General features: G+C 44.1%; 3 protein-coding genes across 3 annotated transcripts; 1 reads left to right on the top strand and 2 right to left on the bottom strand.

Annotated features, from left to right (window-relative positions):
• Nucleotides 1-892: 892 nt before the first annotated feature.
• Nucleotides 893-3456, bottom strand: chtf8 (CTF8, chromosome transmission fidelity factor 8 homolog (S. cerevisiae)). The gene is made up of 3 exons (XM_087797586.1): nt 3386-3456; nt 1273-1396; nt 893-1207 (listed from the first exon to the last, which is right to left on the bottom strand). The coding sequence occupies exons 1-3, from the start codon at nt 3403-3405 to the stop codon at nt 944-946; spliced, it is 408 nt and encodes a 135-aa protein (XP_087653712.1). The 5' UTR covers nt 3406-3456; the 3' UTR covers nt 893-943.
• Nucleotides 3457-3547: 91 nt separating this feature from the next.
• utp4 (UTP4 small subunit processome component) lies at nt 3548-13928 on the top strand. Its single transcript, XM_087797056.1, has 16 exons — nt 3548-3779; nt 4510-4698; nt 4764-4848; nt 4906-4995; nt 5052-5263; nt 5320-5491; nt 8642-8733; nt 8818-8908; nt 10412-10476; nt 10534-10656; nt 10723-10879; nt 10938-11044; nt 11107-11202; nt 13019-13204; nt 13584-13694; nt 13765-13928. Exons 1-16 carry the CDS (start codon nt 3621-3623, stop codon nt 13879-13881), a joined length of 2052 nt encoding a protein of 683 aa, XP_087653182.1. The 5' UTR covers nt 3548-3620; the 3' UTR covers nt 13882-13928.
• A 63-nt stretch (nt 13929-13991) lies between these two features.
• il17c (interleukin 17c) lies at nt 13992-15206 on the bottom strand. Its single transcript, XM_087798274.1, has 3 exons — nt 15195-15206; nt 14900-15114; nt 13992-14431 (listed from the first exon to the last, which is right to left on the bottom strand). Exons 1-3 carry the CDS (start codon nt 15204-15206, stop codon nt 14185-14187), a joined length of 474 nt encoding a protein of 157 aa, XP_087654400.1. The 3' UTR covers nt 13992-14184.
• Between the last annotated feature and the right edge of the window lie 795 nt (nt 15207-16001).

The following is a 16001-nucleotide window of genomic DNA, read 5'->3' as shown; positions in this document are numbered from 1 at the left end:
CCTCCAACATCACTCCTCTATCACCCTCCATCTCTTCTCTATCACCCTCCAACATCACTCCTCTATCACCCTCCATCTCTTCTCTATCATCCTCCAACATCACTCCTCTATCACCCTCCATCTCTTCTCTATCATCCTCCATCTCTTCTATATCATCCTCCAACATCACTCCTGAAAAAACACTCCTATATTACCCCTCAATCTCTTTATTACCCTTTTAACACATCTCACCCCTTGAACGTCACTCCTATCACTCCCCTACACATCTCCTCTATCACTCCTTCATGTAGCGTCGCTAACTGTTAGCATCACCAGCAACAACACGACTGAACTCGTCACTGAATCTTTTGAGTTTCATATTTATTTTGTCATGACAGCAGCGAGAACGCGACTGTTGGCGTCAGGTGTGGATGTGAACCATGTTTTAGTGAATGAATAAAAGTGAAGAAAGTTCACAGCGACGTGACCTTTGGCCTCCGAGTCTCGACCTCATCAGCAAAACCTTGAAGCAGGACAGAGAGTGATCTGATCATAATCTTTTGGCCACATGTGGAACCAGATTTCCTTTGAATAAAACTCAGAACCGTGTGTGTGTCTCAGGTTCTTGGTTCTGTGTCACACGTGACGCGCTTGTCGGAACAGAACTGGCGTCGAGTGTTCCAGGTCCAAACAGGAAGTCGTGACGGCGTGTTTGAGGGTTTCGGGCGTGTCGGCCGCTCATGAATGAGTCTTCAGTGAGGGGCTCTGGAGCTGACGGGTCACACAAGAACCGGACCAAAGACTCAATGAAGGCTCGTCTGTGAGCTCCGCCCACCGACACGGCGGTCCAGACCCGCGGTTCTGAACAAACGTTCTTACTTCTATTTCAGAATGTGAGCCTGAGTAGAGAGTTGAAGTTATCCTTACGTTTATTGACAAACACACACATATATACACACATACGCTACACTCTCTTGGGCACGTTGGTGATGATGGGTTTGGGTCGGGTCTTGAAGATGAGCTTCCTCTTGACGAGTGCCGTCACTGAGTACGAGGTGCACTGCTGCTGCTCTGTCTCCATGGCAACCTGGGAAAGGCTGTCGTTGCCACGGTTACCCGGTGTGTCCTGCGAGTGTCCGGCATGTTTGGTGAGGACGGCGAACGGTTTCTCCAGTTTCACCTGCTTCCCGTACAGGATGTGGTGTCCCACGATGAGCACTGGCACCCCCTAGCGGTCACATTCAGCATCACTACGGTTGATCAGGCGAGAAGACCTGGACCAGCACCACTGACCTCTCGAGTGTACAGAAGATCTCCCATCACGTTTCCTGCCAGACCAGAGTTGTGTCTGGACACGACCTCACCCTGGAGCTCCACCAGCAGCCACTCTGGAGGTTTGCAGCCGTCCACACTGGCCCTGCAGGACGGACACGGACACACACACGGACACACACACACGGACACACACACACGGACACACACACACGGACACACACACACGGACACACGGACACACACACACAGTTTGTCCCACTTTTAATCATCAGCACCCCGTAAAATGATTGAGGCGTACATGTATTTTATGGAAGTATATCATCGTAATATTTATTTATAATGGCCACCTTTTTATATTGATTTAAACAGGCTAAATAAAAAAATGTTGAAATTAGAATCTGTATTTTTTTTAAATAATTGAAATAAGAATATCAAACAAGGTTTTAAAAACGCATTCATTTTTTAAACTCAATTTAAAAGACAAACAAAACAAATTTTACCTTTCAATATAAAAATTAACGAGTTAAATTATTTTTAAAAAGGAGTTTAATGATTAAAAAAGAAGTTTCAATATTTGAAATGTTGCAATTAACCCAATGGAACTTTATACGTCTATAGTATTTAAAAATATTCAATGTTTTCTTGTCATAAAAATCATTAACATTCTAATCTTCAACATATACAAAGTGTTACGGGGGTGATACATTTAACCTCACTGCAGCTAGCACTGTTAGCCACTAGCTTAGCTTGCACTGCTAGCCACTAGCTAAGCAAGCACTGTTAGCCACTAGCTAAGCTTGCACTGTTAGCCACTAGCTAAGCAAGCACTGTTAGCCACTAGCTAAGCTTGCACTGTTAGCCACTAGCTAAGCAAGCACTGTTAGCCACTAGCTAAGCTAGCACTGATAGCCACTAGCTAAGCTAGCACTGTTAGCCACTAGCTAAGCTAGCACTGTTGCACTGTTAGCCACTAGCTAAGCAAGCACTGTTAGCCACTAGCTAAGCTTGCACTGTTAGCCACTAGCTAAGCAAGCACTGTTAGCCACTAGATAAGCTTGCACTGTTAGCCACTAGCTAAGCAAGCACTTTTAGCCACTAGCTAAGCTAGCACTGATAGCCACTAGCTAAGCTAGCACTGTTAGCCACTAGCTAAGCTAGCACTGTTGCACTGTTAGCCACTAGCTAAGCAAGCACTGTTAGCCACTAGCTAAGCTTGCACTGTTAGCCACTAGCTAAGCAAGCACTGTTAGCCACTAGATAAGCTTGCACTGTTAGCCACTAGCTAAGCAAGCACTTTTAGCCACTAGCTAAGCTAGCACTGATAGCCACTAGCTAAGCTTGCACTGCTAGCCACTAGCTAAGCAAGCACTGTTAGCCACTAGCTAAGCTTGCACTGTTAGCCACTAGCTAAGCAAGCACTGTTAGCCACTAGCTAAGCTAGCACTGATAGCCACTAGCTAAGCTAGCACTGTTGCACTGTTAGCCACTAGCTAAGCAAGCACTGTTAGCCACTAGCTAAGCTTGCACTGTTAGCCACTAGCTAAGCAAGCACTGTTAGCCACTAGCTAAGCTACCTCGTCAGCCACTAGCTAAGTTACCTCATCAGCCACTAGCTAAGCTATGTCACTTGACATTCCAGTGTCAAACAAACTTCATTGTAACACTTTCTATCATGTGTGACGTCAGTTCACTTCAACACTATCTCACTGCCAACAAAATCAACCTCATCAAACTGCTGGAGACCTTGGCTCCTGCAAGACTTTGACTCATCTGTGATGTGACTTAAAGAAACAGTGTGTTTGTAACAGAACATGGAAGCGTTACGGGGTGGAATGTAAAAGTCCAGGACTGAGAAAAAAAAAGAGATGATTTTGTTATTTAATTAGAAATTAAACTTTTATTTTGGAAAACGTAGTTTAATATCTTTTGCTTAAAAACTTTGAATTTGAATCAATATGTTGATAATTGATGATGTTGTCAAAACGACTCTAATATTTGTGTTAACGTTCAAACATGATGTCGTTTAACGCTAAAATAAATGTTATTATAATATATGAATAAAACGCATGTTTATACGACGAGTCTCGTGACGTGAAGGTTCGAGCAACAAAGACGGTTCAGAAGTTCTTACCGAACCACGATCTGGACCATGACTCTCCGCCGGTGTGTCTCAAAAGATGTTGCTACACAAACACAAACACACACGAGTTTGTTTCCCGCCGGCTGAGCTTGTCAACGTGATGACGTGTTTCCGGTACGTCATCGGCAGCTCCTCGATTCACATCCGGTTCAGAGGTCTCCACGTGGTGCCGATGTTTCCAGCGTGAGAGTTGAAGTGTTGTGAGTTTGGGGTCTCGTCGCTTCTAATGGGGGAGTTCAGGGTTCACCGGGTCCGGTTCTTCGACTACATGCCGAGCGGGATCCGAGCTCTGGCGCACAACAGCCGGACCGAGCGTCTGGCTCTGGTCCGGACGGACGGTTCCGTGGAGATCTTCAACTTCTCTGACAACTACTTCCAGGAGAAGGTGAGACGGAACTTTCTACTGGACTCTGGTCCCGGGTCTGTCCCGTGGAACCTTCCCACAACAAATACAAACACACACACTTGTGAGACACACACGAAGACAAATACAAACTCACACACTTGTGAGACACACACGAAGAAAAAAATACAGACGCACACACTTGGACGGATACACACTGACGGAAACAGACACACACTGATACACAAAAACACATCCAAAGAGACAAATACACAAACAACAGAAAGACACACATCTCAACACACACACACAACAGAAAGACACATCTCAAGACACACACACAACAGAAAGACACAAACAGAAAGACACACACACAACAGAAAGACACAAACAGAAAGACACACACACAACAGAAAGACACAAACAGAAAGACAGACATCTCAAGACACAAACACAAACAGAAAGACACACACACACAAACGGAAAGACACACACACAAACGGAAAGACACACACACAAACAGCAAGACACACACAAAAACGGAAAGACACACTTCTCAAGACACACAAACAGAAAGACGCACACACAAACGGAAAGACACACTTCTCAAGACACACACACACAAACAGAAAGACGCACACACAAACGGAAAGACACACTTCTCAAGACACACACACACACAAAAAGAAAGACGCACAGACAGAAAGACACTCACACACTCACTAAAAGACACACAGAGACAGTTGTGTAGTAGTATGTTCCGTCCCTGCAGGTGATCCCGGGTCAGGACGGCAGTGGTGTGGAGAGTCTCTGTTGGGTCGGTCCTCGGCTCTTCAGCGCTGGACTGAACGGGGAAGTCACAGAGTACGACCTGGAGAACCTGCGACCCAAGTACAGCCTGGAGGTCTACGGCGGGCCCATCTGGACCCTCAGCTGCAACACGCAGGAGACTCTGCTGGCGGTCAGTGGACTCGGAACCATCTGACCCGACCCGGGCTCATGTCTGACCCTTCTGGACTGTTGCAGGTGGGCTGCGAGGACGGGTCGGTGAAGCTGTTGGAGGTCCTGGACGACAGGATCCAGTTCCAGAGGAACCTGGACCGTCAGAAAGGTGAGACCCTCAGCGGAGACGCCGGGTCAAGATCTCACGTCTGATCCCTGGTCCCAGGTCGGATCATCTCGCTGTCCTGGAACCCGTCCGGAACTCTGCTCGCCGCCGGGATGATCGACGTGATCCGAGTGCTGGACGTGGAGACGGGTGAGTAGATGGACACCAATGGAAGGAGGTCACGTGGCTGACGGCGCCCCCTGCAGGTCACTCCACACGCCGGCTGCTGGTGGAGCGCGCGGCCGGCGCCGCCAAGAGTCGCGAGGTGGTGGTCTGGAGCCTGCTGTTCCTCGCCGACGGCACCATCGTCAGCGGAGACTCGTCCGGGAAGGTCCAGATGTGGGACAGCGGGACCGGGACCCTGGTCCGCTCGCACCTGGTCAGCAAGTGGGACGTGTTGGTTCTGGCTCTGTGCGAGGTCAGTCGGTTCAGACCCGTGGAAGTGGACACGACCTTGACGTGGATATGTTGCAGGACGGCAGGAGTCTGGTTGCCGGAACCTCGGAGGGCACCGTGGTCCAGTTCCAGCTCCTGTCCGCCACAATGGACCAGGAGGAGAAGGACTGGGTCAGAACCAGAACCTTCAAAAACCACTCTCACGATGTACGGGCGCTCGTGCACACAGACACGGCCGTGGTGTCGGGAGGTGAGTGTATATATTATATACAGTATATGGTACTGTAGTAACAAGTATATATGTGTAGTATTGTTGAGTACGTGACTCTGGTGTTGTGATGGTGTAGTAACAAGTATATATGTGTAGTATTGTTGAGTACGTGACTCTGGTGTTGTGATAGTGTAGTAACAAGTATATATGTGTAGTATTGTCCAGTACGTGACTCAGGTGTTGTGATACTGTAGTAACAAGTATATATGTGTAGTTTTGTCCAGTACGTGACTCAGGTGTTGTGATAGTGTAGTAACAAGTATATATGTGTAGTATTGTTGAGTACGTGACTCAGGTGTTGTGATACTGTAGTAACAAGTATATATGTGTAGTTTTGTCCAGTACGTGACTCAGGTGTTGTGATAGTGTAGTAACAAGTATATATGTGTAGTATTGTTGAGTACGTGACTCTGGTGTTGTGATACTGTAGTAACAAGTATATATGTGTAGTTTTGTCCAGTACGTGACTCAGGTGTTGTGATAGTGTAGTAACAAGTATATATGTGTAGTATTGTTGAGTACGTGACTCAGGTGTTGTGATAGTGTAGTAACAAGTATATATGTGTAGTTTTGTCCAGTACGTGACTCAGGTGTTGTGATAGTGTAGTAACAAGTATATATGTGTAGTATTGTTGAGTACGTGACTCTGGTGTTGTGATACTGTAGTAACAAGTATATATGTGTAGTTTTGTCCAGTACGTGACTCTGGTGTTGTGATACTGTAGTAACAAGTATATATGTGTAGTATTGTTGAGTACGTGACTCTGGTGTTGTGATACTGTAGTAACAAGTATATATGTGTAGTATTGTTGAGTACGTGACTCTGGTGTTGTGATACTGTAGTAACAAGTATATATGTGTAGTATTGTCCAGTACTTGACTCTGGTGTTTTGATACTGTAGTAACAAGTATATATGTGTAGTATTGTCCAGTACGTGACTCTGGTGTTGTGATAGTGTAGTAACAAGTATATATGTGTAGCATTGTCCAGTACTTGACTCTGGTGTTGTGATAGTGTAGTAACAAGTATATATGTGTAGTATTGTCCAGTACTTGACTCTGGTGTTGTGATAGTGTAGTAACAAGTATATATGTGTAGTATTGTCCAGTACTTGACTCTGGTGTTGTGATGGTGTAGTAACAAGTATATATGTGTAGTATTGTTGAGTACGTGACTCTGGTGTTGTGATAGTGTAGTAACAAGTATATATGTGTAGTTTTGTCCAGTACGTGACTCAGGTGTTGTGATACTGTAGTAACAAGTATATATGTGTAGTTTTGTCCAGTACGTGACTCAGGTGTTGTGATAGTGTAGTAACAAGTATATATGTGTAGTATTGTTGAGTACGTGACTCAGGTGTTGTGATACTGTAGTAACAAGTATATATGTGTAGTTTTGTCCAGTACGTGACTCAGGTGTTGTGATAGTGTAGTAACAAGTATATATGTGTAGTATTGTTGAGTACGTGACTCAGGTGTTGTGATACTGTAGTAACAAGTATATATGTGTAGTTTTGTCCAGTACGTGACTCAGGTGTTGTGATAGTGTAGTAACAAGTATATATGTGTAGTATTGTTGAGTACGTGACTCTGGTGTTGTGATACTGTAGTAACAAGTATATATGTGTAGTTTTGTCCAGTACGTGACTCTGGTGTTGTGATACTGTAGTAACAAGTATATATGTGTAGTATTGTTGAGTACGTGACTCTGGTGTTGTGATACTGTAGTAACAAGTATATATGTGTAGTATTGTTGAGTACGTGACTCTGGTGTTGTGATACTGTAGTAACAAGTATATATGTGTAGTATTGTCCAGTACTTGACTCTGGTGTTTTGATACTGTAGTAACAAGTATATATGTGTAGTATTGTCCAGTACGTGACTCTGGTGTTGTGATAGTGTAGTAACAAGTATATATGTGTAGCATTGTCCAGTACTTGACTCTGGTGTTGTGATAGTGTAGTAACAAGTATATATGTGTAGTATTGTCCAGTACTTGACTCTGGTGTTGTGATAGTGTAGTAACAAGTATATATGTGTAGTATTGTCCAGTACTTGACTCTGGTGTTGTGATAGTGTAGTAACAAGTATATATGTGTAGCATTGTCCAGTACTTGACTCTGGTGTTGTGATAGTGTAGTAACAAGTATATATGTGTAGTATTGTCCAGTACTTGACTCTGGTGTTGTGATAGTGTAGTAACAAGTATATATGTGTAGTATTGTCCAGTACTTGACTCTGGTGTTGTGATAGTGTAGTAACAAGTATATATGTGTAGCATTGTCCAGTACTTGACTCTGGTGTTGTGATAGTGTAGTAACAAGTATATATGTGTAGTATTGTCCAGTACTTGACTCTGGTGTTTTGATACTGTAGTAACAAGGATATATGTGTAGTATTGTCCAGTACTTGACTCTGGTGTTGTGATAGTGTAGTAACAAGGATATACGTGTAGCATTGTCCAGTACTTGACTCTGGTGTTGTGATAGTGTAGTAACAAGTATATATGTGTAGTATTGTCCAGTACGTGACTCAGGTGTTGTGATACTGTAGTAACAAGTATATATGTGTAGTTTTGTCCAGTACGTGACTCAGGTGTTGTGATAGTGTAGTAACAAGTATATATGTGTAGTATTGTTGAGTACGTGACTCAGGTGTTGTGATACTGTAGTAACAAGTATATATGTGTAGTATTGTCCAGTACTTGACTCTGGTGTTGTGATAGTGTAGTAACAAGTATATATGTGTAGTATTGTCCAGTACTTGACTCTGGTGTTGTGATAGTGTAGTAACAAGTATATATGTGTAGCATTGTCCAGTACTTGACTCTGGTGTTGTGATAGTGTAGTAACAAGTATATATGTGTAGTATTGTCCAGTACTTGACTCTGGTGTTTTGATACTGTAGTAACAAGGATATATGTGTAGTATTGTCCAGTACTTGACTCTGGTGTTGTGATAGTGTAGTAACAAGTATATATGTGTAGTATTGTCCAGTACTTGACTCTGGTGTTGTGATACTGTAGTAACAAGGATATATTAAAACAAATCCATTGTGTTGTTAATATTGATACAGTATACATTGATACAGTACTCAAGCTGCGTCTCTGATTCTTCTTCTGTGGTCAGGGATGGACACGCAGCTGGTGGTGCGCCCCCTGCTGGACAGAGTGGAGAAGAACACGCAGGAGTCTGCTCTCCGCAGGATAGTTTTCCCACATGTGAGTCCGACCCAAGTCCGAGCGTCGCCGTGACAACTCACGTGTTTATGTGTGTGTGTGTGTGTGTGTGTGTGTGTCCTGCAGAGGAGTCTGGTGTCGTGCGCCAACAAGACCGGACTCTTGATGTTCCAGTTCCCTGAACACCTGGAGCTCTGGAGGCTCGGTGAGGGCGACGGTGAGTTCATGATGTTCACCTGTTGGTGTGTGTTCATGTTTGTGCGTTTGTGTCCATTTGTTTTTGTACATTCATATACGTTTTGGTTTATGTTTGTGTCTTTTTTTTGACGTGTCTCTTCATGTTCATTTGGTGTGTGTGTTTTTGTTCATGTTTGTGCATTTGTATCTATTGGCTTGTGTTCTTTTTTCATGTGTGTTTTGTTGTTTGTGTGTCTTTTTGTATTCATATTAATCCGAGTGTTTTCATGCGTGCATGTGTGTCTTGTTGTTATGCGTGTGCAGGTGTTTGATTTGGTCTGTGTAACTGTGTGTGTTTGTGTTGGGTCTTCTGTGTGTTTTTGTTCATTTGTACAATGGGTGTGTGTGTGTGTATGTGTTTGTTCGTCTTTGTGTGTTAATTTTTGTGTTTTTATGTTCGTGGTAATAAGTGTCTGTTTGTTTTTCATGTGTGCTTTTTGGGGCGTATGTGTGTCTTTGATTGTGTTCATGCTTATGCTCTTGTATCCATTAGTTTGTGTTCATGTGTGTCTTCATGTTTGTGTGTCTTGTGTGTTAATTTTTGTGTTTTTATGTTTTTTGTAATACGTGTGTGTTTGTTTGTTTTCATGTGTGCGTTTTGGGGTGTATGTGTGTCTTTTATTGTGTTCATGCTTATGCGCTTGTATCCATTAGTTTGTTTTCATGTGTGTGTTAATTTTTGTGTTTTTATGTTTGTGGAAATAAGAGTGTTTGTTTTCATGTGTGCGTTTTGGGGTGTGTGTGTGTCTTTGATTGTGTTCATGCTTATGCGCTTGTATCCATTAGTTTGTGTTCATGTGTGTCTTCATGTTTGTGTGTCTTGTGTGTTAATTTTTGTGTTTTTATGTTTGTTGTAATACGTGTGTGTTTGTTTGTTTTCATGTGTGCGTTTTGGGGTGTATGTGTGTCTTTGATTGTGTTCATGCTTATGCGCTTGTATCCATTAGTTTGTTTTCATGTGTGTGTTAATTTTTGTGTTTTTATGTTTGTGGAAATAAGTGTTTGTTTTCATGTGTGCGTTTTGGGGTGTGTGTGTGTCTTTGATTGTGTTAATGCTTATGTGCTTGTATCCATTAGTTTGTGTTCATGTGTGTCTTCATGTTTGTGTGTCTTGTGTGTTAATTTTTGTGTTTTTATGTTTGTTGTAATACGTGTGTCTTTGATTGTCTTTATGCATGCGTGCTTGTATCCATTTGTTTGTGTTCATGTTTGTGTGTCTTGTGTGTTAATTTTTGTGTTTTTATGTTTGTTGTAATACGTGTGTCTTTGATTGTCTTCATGCATGCGTGCTTGTATCCATTTGTTTGTGTGTGTGTTAATGTTTGTGTGTCTTTGTGTTTTATTTGCGCATCATTGAGTTCCTTTTTATTTGTATCCGTTTGTGTTTGTCTTTGTGTATGTTTGTGTGTTTTGTCGATTCATCGTTGGACGTTTGTGTAGAATTGTGGATCATTCTTCTTAAATAAAGTGTGTGTGTTGTCAGGGCGAGCAGGCGAGTGTGTGACGGTGAAGAAGAAGCCGGAGAAGCTGGTTCTGCTGAAGAAGAAGGTGGGTCGAAGGTGTTGATCCGCGGCTCCAGAGGTTCTGACCCTGATCCTCCTCCAGGGCCCGGACCACGTGTCCTGCAGCGCTCTGTCCCCGTGCGGCTCGTGGCTCGTCTACTCCAGCGTGTCCTGCGTCCGGCTCTACCGCCTGCAGCTGGACCAGGAGCGCGTCAGCCTGCAGAAGGTGAGGGTTCTGACCCGCCTTCGACCCGGATCCGAACCCGGCTGAACCGTCTCGCTCCTCCCTCAGGTCTCCAACCTGCCCAAAGTTCTCCGCTCGGCCACTCGCCTCTGCTTCTCCTCCGACTCCACCAGACTCTTCGCCGCGTCCGACGGCTCGTCCGTCGTCGTGCTGTCACTCAGCCCGTCGTCATGCCGACACCTGTGCACCCTCAGACCCCCGACAGGTGAGTCCTGCGAGACGAGTCCAGGTGTGAGTCCAGGTGTGACCCTCCTGTTCTCCAGACTCCAGGCAGCCGGTCCACCTGCTGGTCGCCAGTGACGACGGCCAGTGGCTCGCCGCCGCCAACACGGGCTGTGAGGTCCACGTGTACGACCTTCAGAAGATGAAGGTGTGTGTGTTTGTGCACATGTGTGTGTGTGTTCTTGTGTGACACCACTTGTGTGTGTCCAGGTCCACTGCTCGGTTCCCGTTTATAACTCGTGTCCGACCGCCATCGCCATCCACCCGACCACCAGTGACTTGGTGACGGTTCACGCCGACCAGCAGGTGAGTCTCAGTTGATGCGTGTCTCGCTGGAGTGTGTGTTTGTCTTGGAATATGTGCGTTTGTCTTGGAGTGTGTGCGTCTCTCATGGAGTGTGTGTAAGTTAGTCATTTATATTTTCCAGACCAGGGTCACAAAGCGCTTAAACAATCAAAACAATACTTAAAATATATACTTTAAAGGTCAAGATAATACTGAGACAAATAGTGTGTGTTGTTGCATATATATTTATGCGTGTGTGTGTGTGTGTTTGTTTCAATGCATCTTCATGTGCATCCTTGTGTGTTCTAGAGTTTGTTTATGCAAGTGTTGTTGCATGTCTTGTAGTGTGTTGATGAGTGTGTTGTAGAGTGTGTTATGCATGTGTTCTACTGTGTGTTTATGTGTGTGTTGTTGCATGTGTATTAGTGTTTGTCACATGTGTTGTAGTGTGTGTTTATGCATGTGTGTATTGGTGTGTGTTGTTGCATGTGTTGAAGTGTGTTTAGGCGTGTGTTGTAATGTGTATGCGTGTGTTATTGCACCTGTTCTAGTGTGTGTTATTACACGTGTTCTAGTGTGTGTTATTACACGTGTTCTAGTGTGTGTTATTACACGTGTTCTAGTGTGTGTTATTACACGTGTTCTAGTGTGTGTTACTGCACGTGTTCTAGTGTGTGTTATTGCACCTGTTCTAGTGTGTGTTATTACACGTCTTCTAGTGTGTGTTATTACACGTCTTCTAGTGTGTTATTACACGTGTTCTAGTGTATGTTATTACACGTGTTCTAGTGTGTTACTGTACGTGTTCTAGTGTGTGTTATTACACGTGTTCTAGTGTGTGTTATTGCACGTGTTCTAGTGTGTGTTATTACACGTGTTCTAGTGTGTGTTATTACACGTGTTCTAGTGTGTGTTATTACACGTGTTCTAGTGTGTGTTATTGCACCTGTTCTAGTGTGTGTTATTACACGTGTTCTAGTGTGTGTTATTACATGTATTCTAGTGTGTGTTATTGCACCTGTTCTAGTGTGTGTTATTACACGTGTTCTAGTGTGTGTTATTACACGTGTTCTAGTGTGTTACTGCACGTGTTCTAGTGTGTTATTACACGTGTTCTAGTGTGTTTTATTGCATGTGTTCTAGTGTGTGTTATTACACGTGTTCTAGTGTGTGTTATTACACATGTTCTAGTGTGTTTTATTGCATGTGTTCTAGTGTGTTACTGCACGTGTTCTAGTGTGTTATTACACGTGTTCTAGTGTGTTTTATTGCATGTGTTCTAGTGTGTGTTACTGCACCTGTTCTAGTGTGTGTTACTGCACGTGTTTTATTACACGTGTTCTAGTGTGTTATGCATATGTTTTAGTGTGTATTTATGCATGTGTTCTAGTGTGTTTGTTTACATGGTGTGTATGTGTGTGTATATACAATATAAGTTTGTATACACATAAACCCACAAATATGTGTGTGTATATAGACACATGTCTACCCATAAACGTGTGTGTGTATAAACACGTGTGTGTGTGTATAAACACGTGTGTGTGTGTGTGTGTATAAACATGTGTGTGTGTGTGTAAACATGTGTGTGTGTGTGTATAAACATGTGTGTGTGTGTGTATAAACACGTGTGTGTGTGTGTGTGTATAAACACGTGTGTGTGTGTGTATAAACGTGTGTGTGTGTGTGTATAAACATGTGTGTGTGTGTATAAACACGTGTGTGTGTGTGTGTGTGTGTGTGTGTGTATAAACACGTGTGTGTGTATAAACATGTGTGTGTGTGTGTGTGTGTATAAACGTGTGTGTGTGTGTGTATAAACGTGTGTGTGTGTGTGCAGGTGCTGGAGTTCTCTCTGCACAAGAAGGAAATGACATCATGGAGTCGGCGGCTGCAGAGACACGGACTTCACCCTCAGTGGCTGTCGAGAGACACGCCTGTCACTCACGTGTCCTTCAACCCTCAGAGCTCGTCTCACATCCTGCTGCACGACACCTTCATGTTCTGCCTGCTGGACAAGAACCAGGTGAGACTCCGTGATGTCATCAGTGATGGAATGACCTTCAGGTGACACTAGAGTTTGTAGTTCAAGGTCAAAAGAAACACGTTTGTTTCTGGACGTAAACATTATTTATGATGTATAAACTATTTTTATTTATTGAAAATATTTAATACATTTTTTTGTAATGATTAAATTTTGTAATTTCTAAATGTGAAGAATTATTTTATATATATATATATATATATATATATATGTATTTTGTAGCCCTTTTTAATTCAACATAAGAAAGTTGTCATGTAAGTCTACACAAGCTCGACCGAAGAGCGTTCTGTCACCAGAGGGGGGCGCCAGAGCTCCCTTTCTCTCTCTGCAGCTTCCTCCTGACAGTTTGTTTTTCCTGCAGCCTCTGCCGGACCCCTCCGGTCAGCTGTTCAACCAGACCACCCTGAGGAGCCTCCCGGAGCCCGAGCGCCAGAGGCAGAGCCACAGCTTCAAGATCTGCAAGAACTTCCAGGTGAGTGTGTGCGTTTGTGTGTGTGTTTGTGCGACGTGTTGTGAGTCTAAAGACTCTTCTTCTCCTGCAGCACGTGATGTGTGTCCGGCTGCTGGACGACCAGTCTCTGGTGGTGGTGGAGCGCCCTCTGCTGGACATCACGGCTCAGCTTCCGGCTCCGGTGCGACAGAAGAAGTTCGCCACATGAGACCCTTTGGTTGTTTTTCAAAATAAAACCTGCTTTGATAGAATACACTGGAGTGTCCCAGCTACCCAGGGGGTGTTGGAGTGTGAACAAAAACGCTGCCGGGACCAAGGTGTAACTCAAACTTTTATTGTATCGACGTCACATGACGGGATAGGTAATGGGGTCGGCCTCTAAAACGGGCCGGAGCTCTTCAGACTTGTGAAGTCTCACGGGGTTTTCGTGCTGCAGTCGCACGTCAAACAAACTCTCGCCGCGTTCTACAACGAAGGCGGACGACTTGAGCGACCACTCAGTCGCTGGTCTTCAGTTTTGAGGGAGCAGGCAGGTGCAGCCCACCGACACCGGCACCTGCTCCAGCTCCAGCCGGTACAGGTCGTTGTTGCGACAGCGGACCTTCTTCAGGAAGGTGAGCGACTGGACGACGGGCACGGAGTTGTAGCGGTCCGTGTGGTTCATGTCCCCGAGGGCGTCGAACACGATGCAGCCGGAGCACAGGCACTGGGCCTCGGTGTAGGTCCGAGGGTAGAGGCCCTCCAGGGAGGTCTTCTTGCTGCGGGGGGTCAAAGGTCAAACGTAAAACACAACTGACAAAACACCAGAATCTACACTCAAACCGCTTTCAGAATAAAACTCTTTGTGATGCTAATATGCTAACAGCTAGCTCCAATACAACACTTGAAACTTTACAAAACAAGATCAATCTTGAATACATTTGTGAAATCTCCATTTTACTTGTGATACTATGTCCAATTATGTTTTAATACATACGTTTTAAACTTAAGATGGTTAAGGAATGTAGATCGAGTTGCTCTACCGGAAGTTAAATACTAAGACAATAAATGGAGGACCGTGGGATTTAATCTTACTTATAGTAACTTTATTACAGTTATATTCACCTTTAAATATTAATAATATTCCAAATAACAAACGATTTTAATACGGACTGTTGTCATCGTTGACACCAAAAAAAAACACGAGCAAGAGGACGCGGAAGTGACGTCATGGCGCGCAGACTCACATGTATCTCCAGGGCGACAGGGAGCGCTTGTGTTGTTCTCTCCTGGACGGGAACAGACGCACCGGGCAGGACTTGGGAGAGTTCTCCTCGAACACGTCCTCGGTCCCGCTCAGGTCGTACTTGACGCTGCGCATCAGAGATTCCGCGTTCTTCAGCGTCAGGTTGTGGCAGCGCGCGTCACAGCGCCACACGGCGGCCAGGAGGAGGAAGAGAACCTGCAGAGAAGACGATGATATTTGAAGATGATGATGATAAAGATGTAGGCGCTTGACAGGTCCTGTGCTGCATTCAAGACCCCCCAATACATCACGCATTCATTAAAGGAGAAACACTTCTATGTATAATATGATAAATAATCCACGTTTTTTTTAAAAAAAGGTAAAAATAAAATAAACGACAAAATTGCGTTACTTTATCAAGCCACTGGGAAAGTTATTTTAGAAAATAAAAAAAACTCAAATTAACCAGCTTACGTGTGAATTAATTTAATTCGTCAGATTTCTAATGTAAAATACACGTTTTCATTAAAAAAAAACTTTCGTCCGTGAACGCAACGCCGAAATCAATAAAACAGTTATTTAGAAAACTACAATGTTGCGTTCAATGCCATCTGAATGAATGAAATGAACGCATTAAGTTGCGCTCAGAAGTCTCACCTTGACGTCCATCACTCGTGCTCTGCGTCTGATGCTCACCATCACCTGCGCCAGGTATTTATCTTTCACGGCATGAGGAAATGGAAACGTAATAATAAACAAACTTCCTCTTTCCCACTAGAGAAATGTGCAGATGTAACACACGCGCGCGCGCGCGCGCCCGTGACGTCACCGGGAGATTACTCTCACTGGTTTATTCATGAGAACTTCGCCTCACCCCTTTACCTGAGAACAAGTACCATGGATGGGACATGCGGGAGAACCAGAACTACAGGTGAGGAGACTTTTTTGACTCGGACACTGAGACATGTTGAATGTTCCTGAGCCAGAGTGGAGTTTTTGCACAAATGTTCATTGCCTGCAATGATCCACAACAACCAGATCTCCTCCCAGACTCCCCCCTCACTCGTGAGACAAACCCCTTCAGACCACAGGTGTCAAACTGG

This window comes from Callionymus lyra, chromosome 8, assembly GCF_982586985.1.
Source record: "Callionymus lyra chromosome 8, fCalLyr1.hap1.1, whole genome shotgun sequence".
Classification (NCBI taxonomy): Eukaryota; Metazoa; Chordata; class Actinopteri; order Syngnathiformes; family Callionymidae; genus Callionymus; species Callionymus lyra.
This window is presented reverse-complemented; position numbering and strand designations above follow the sequence as displayed.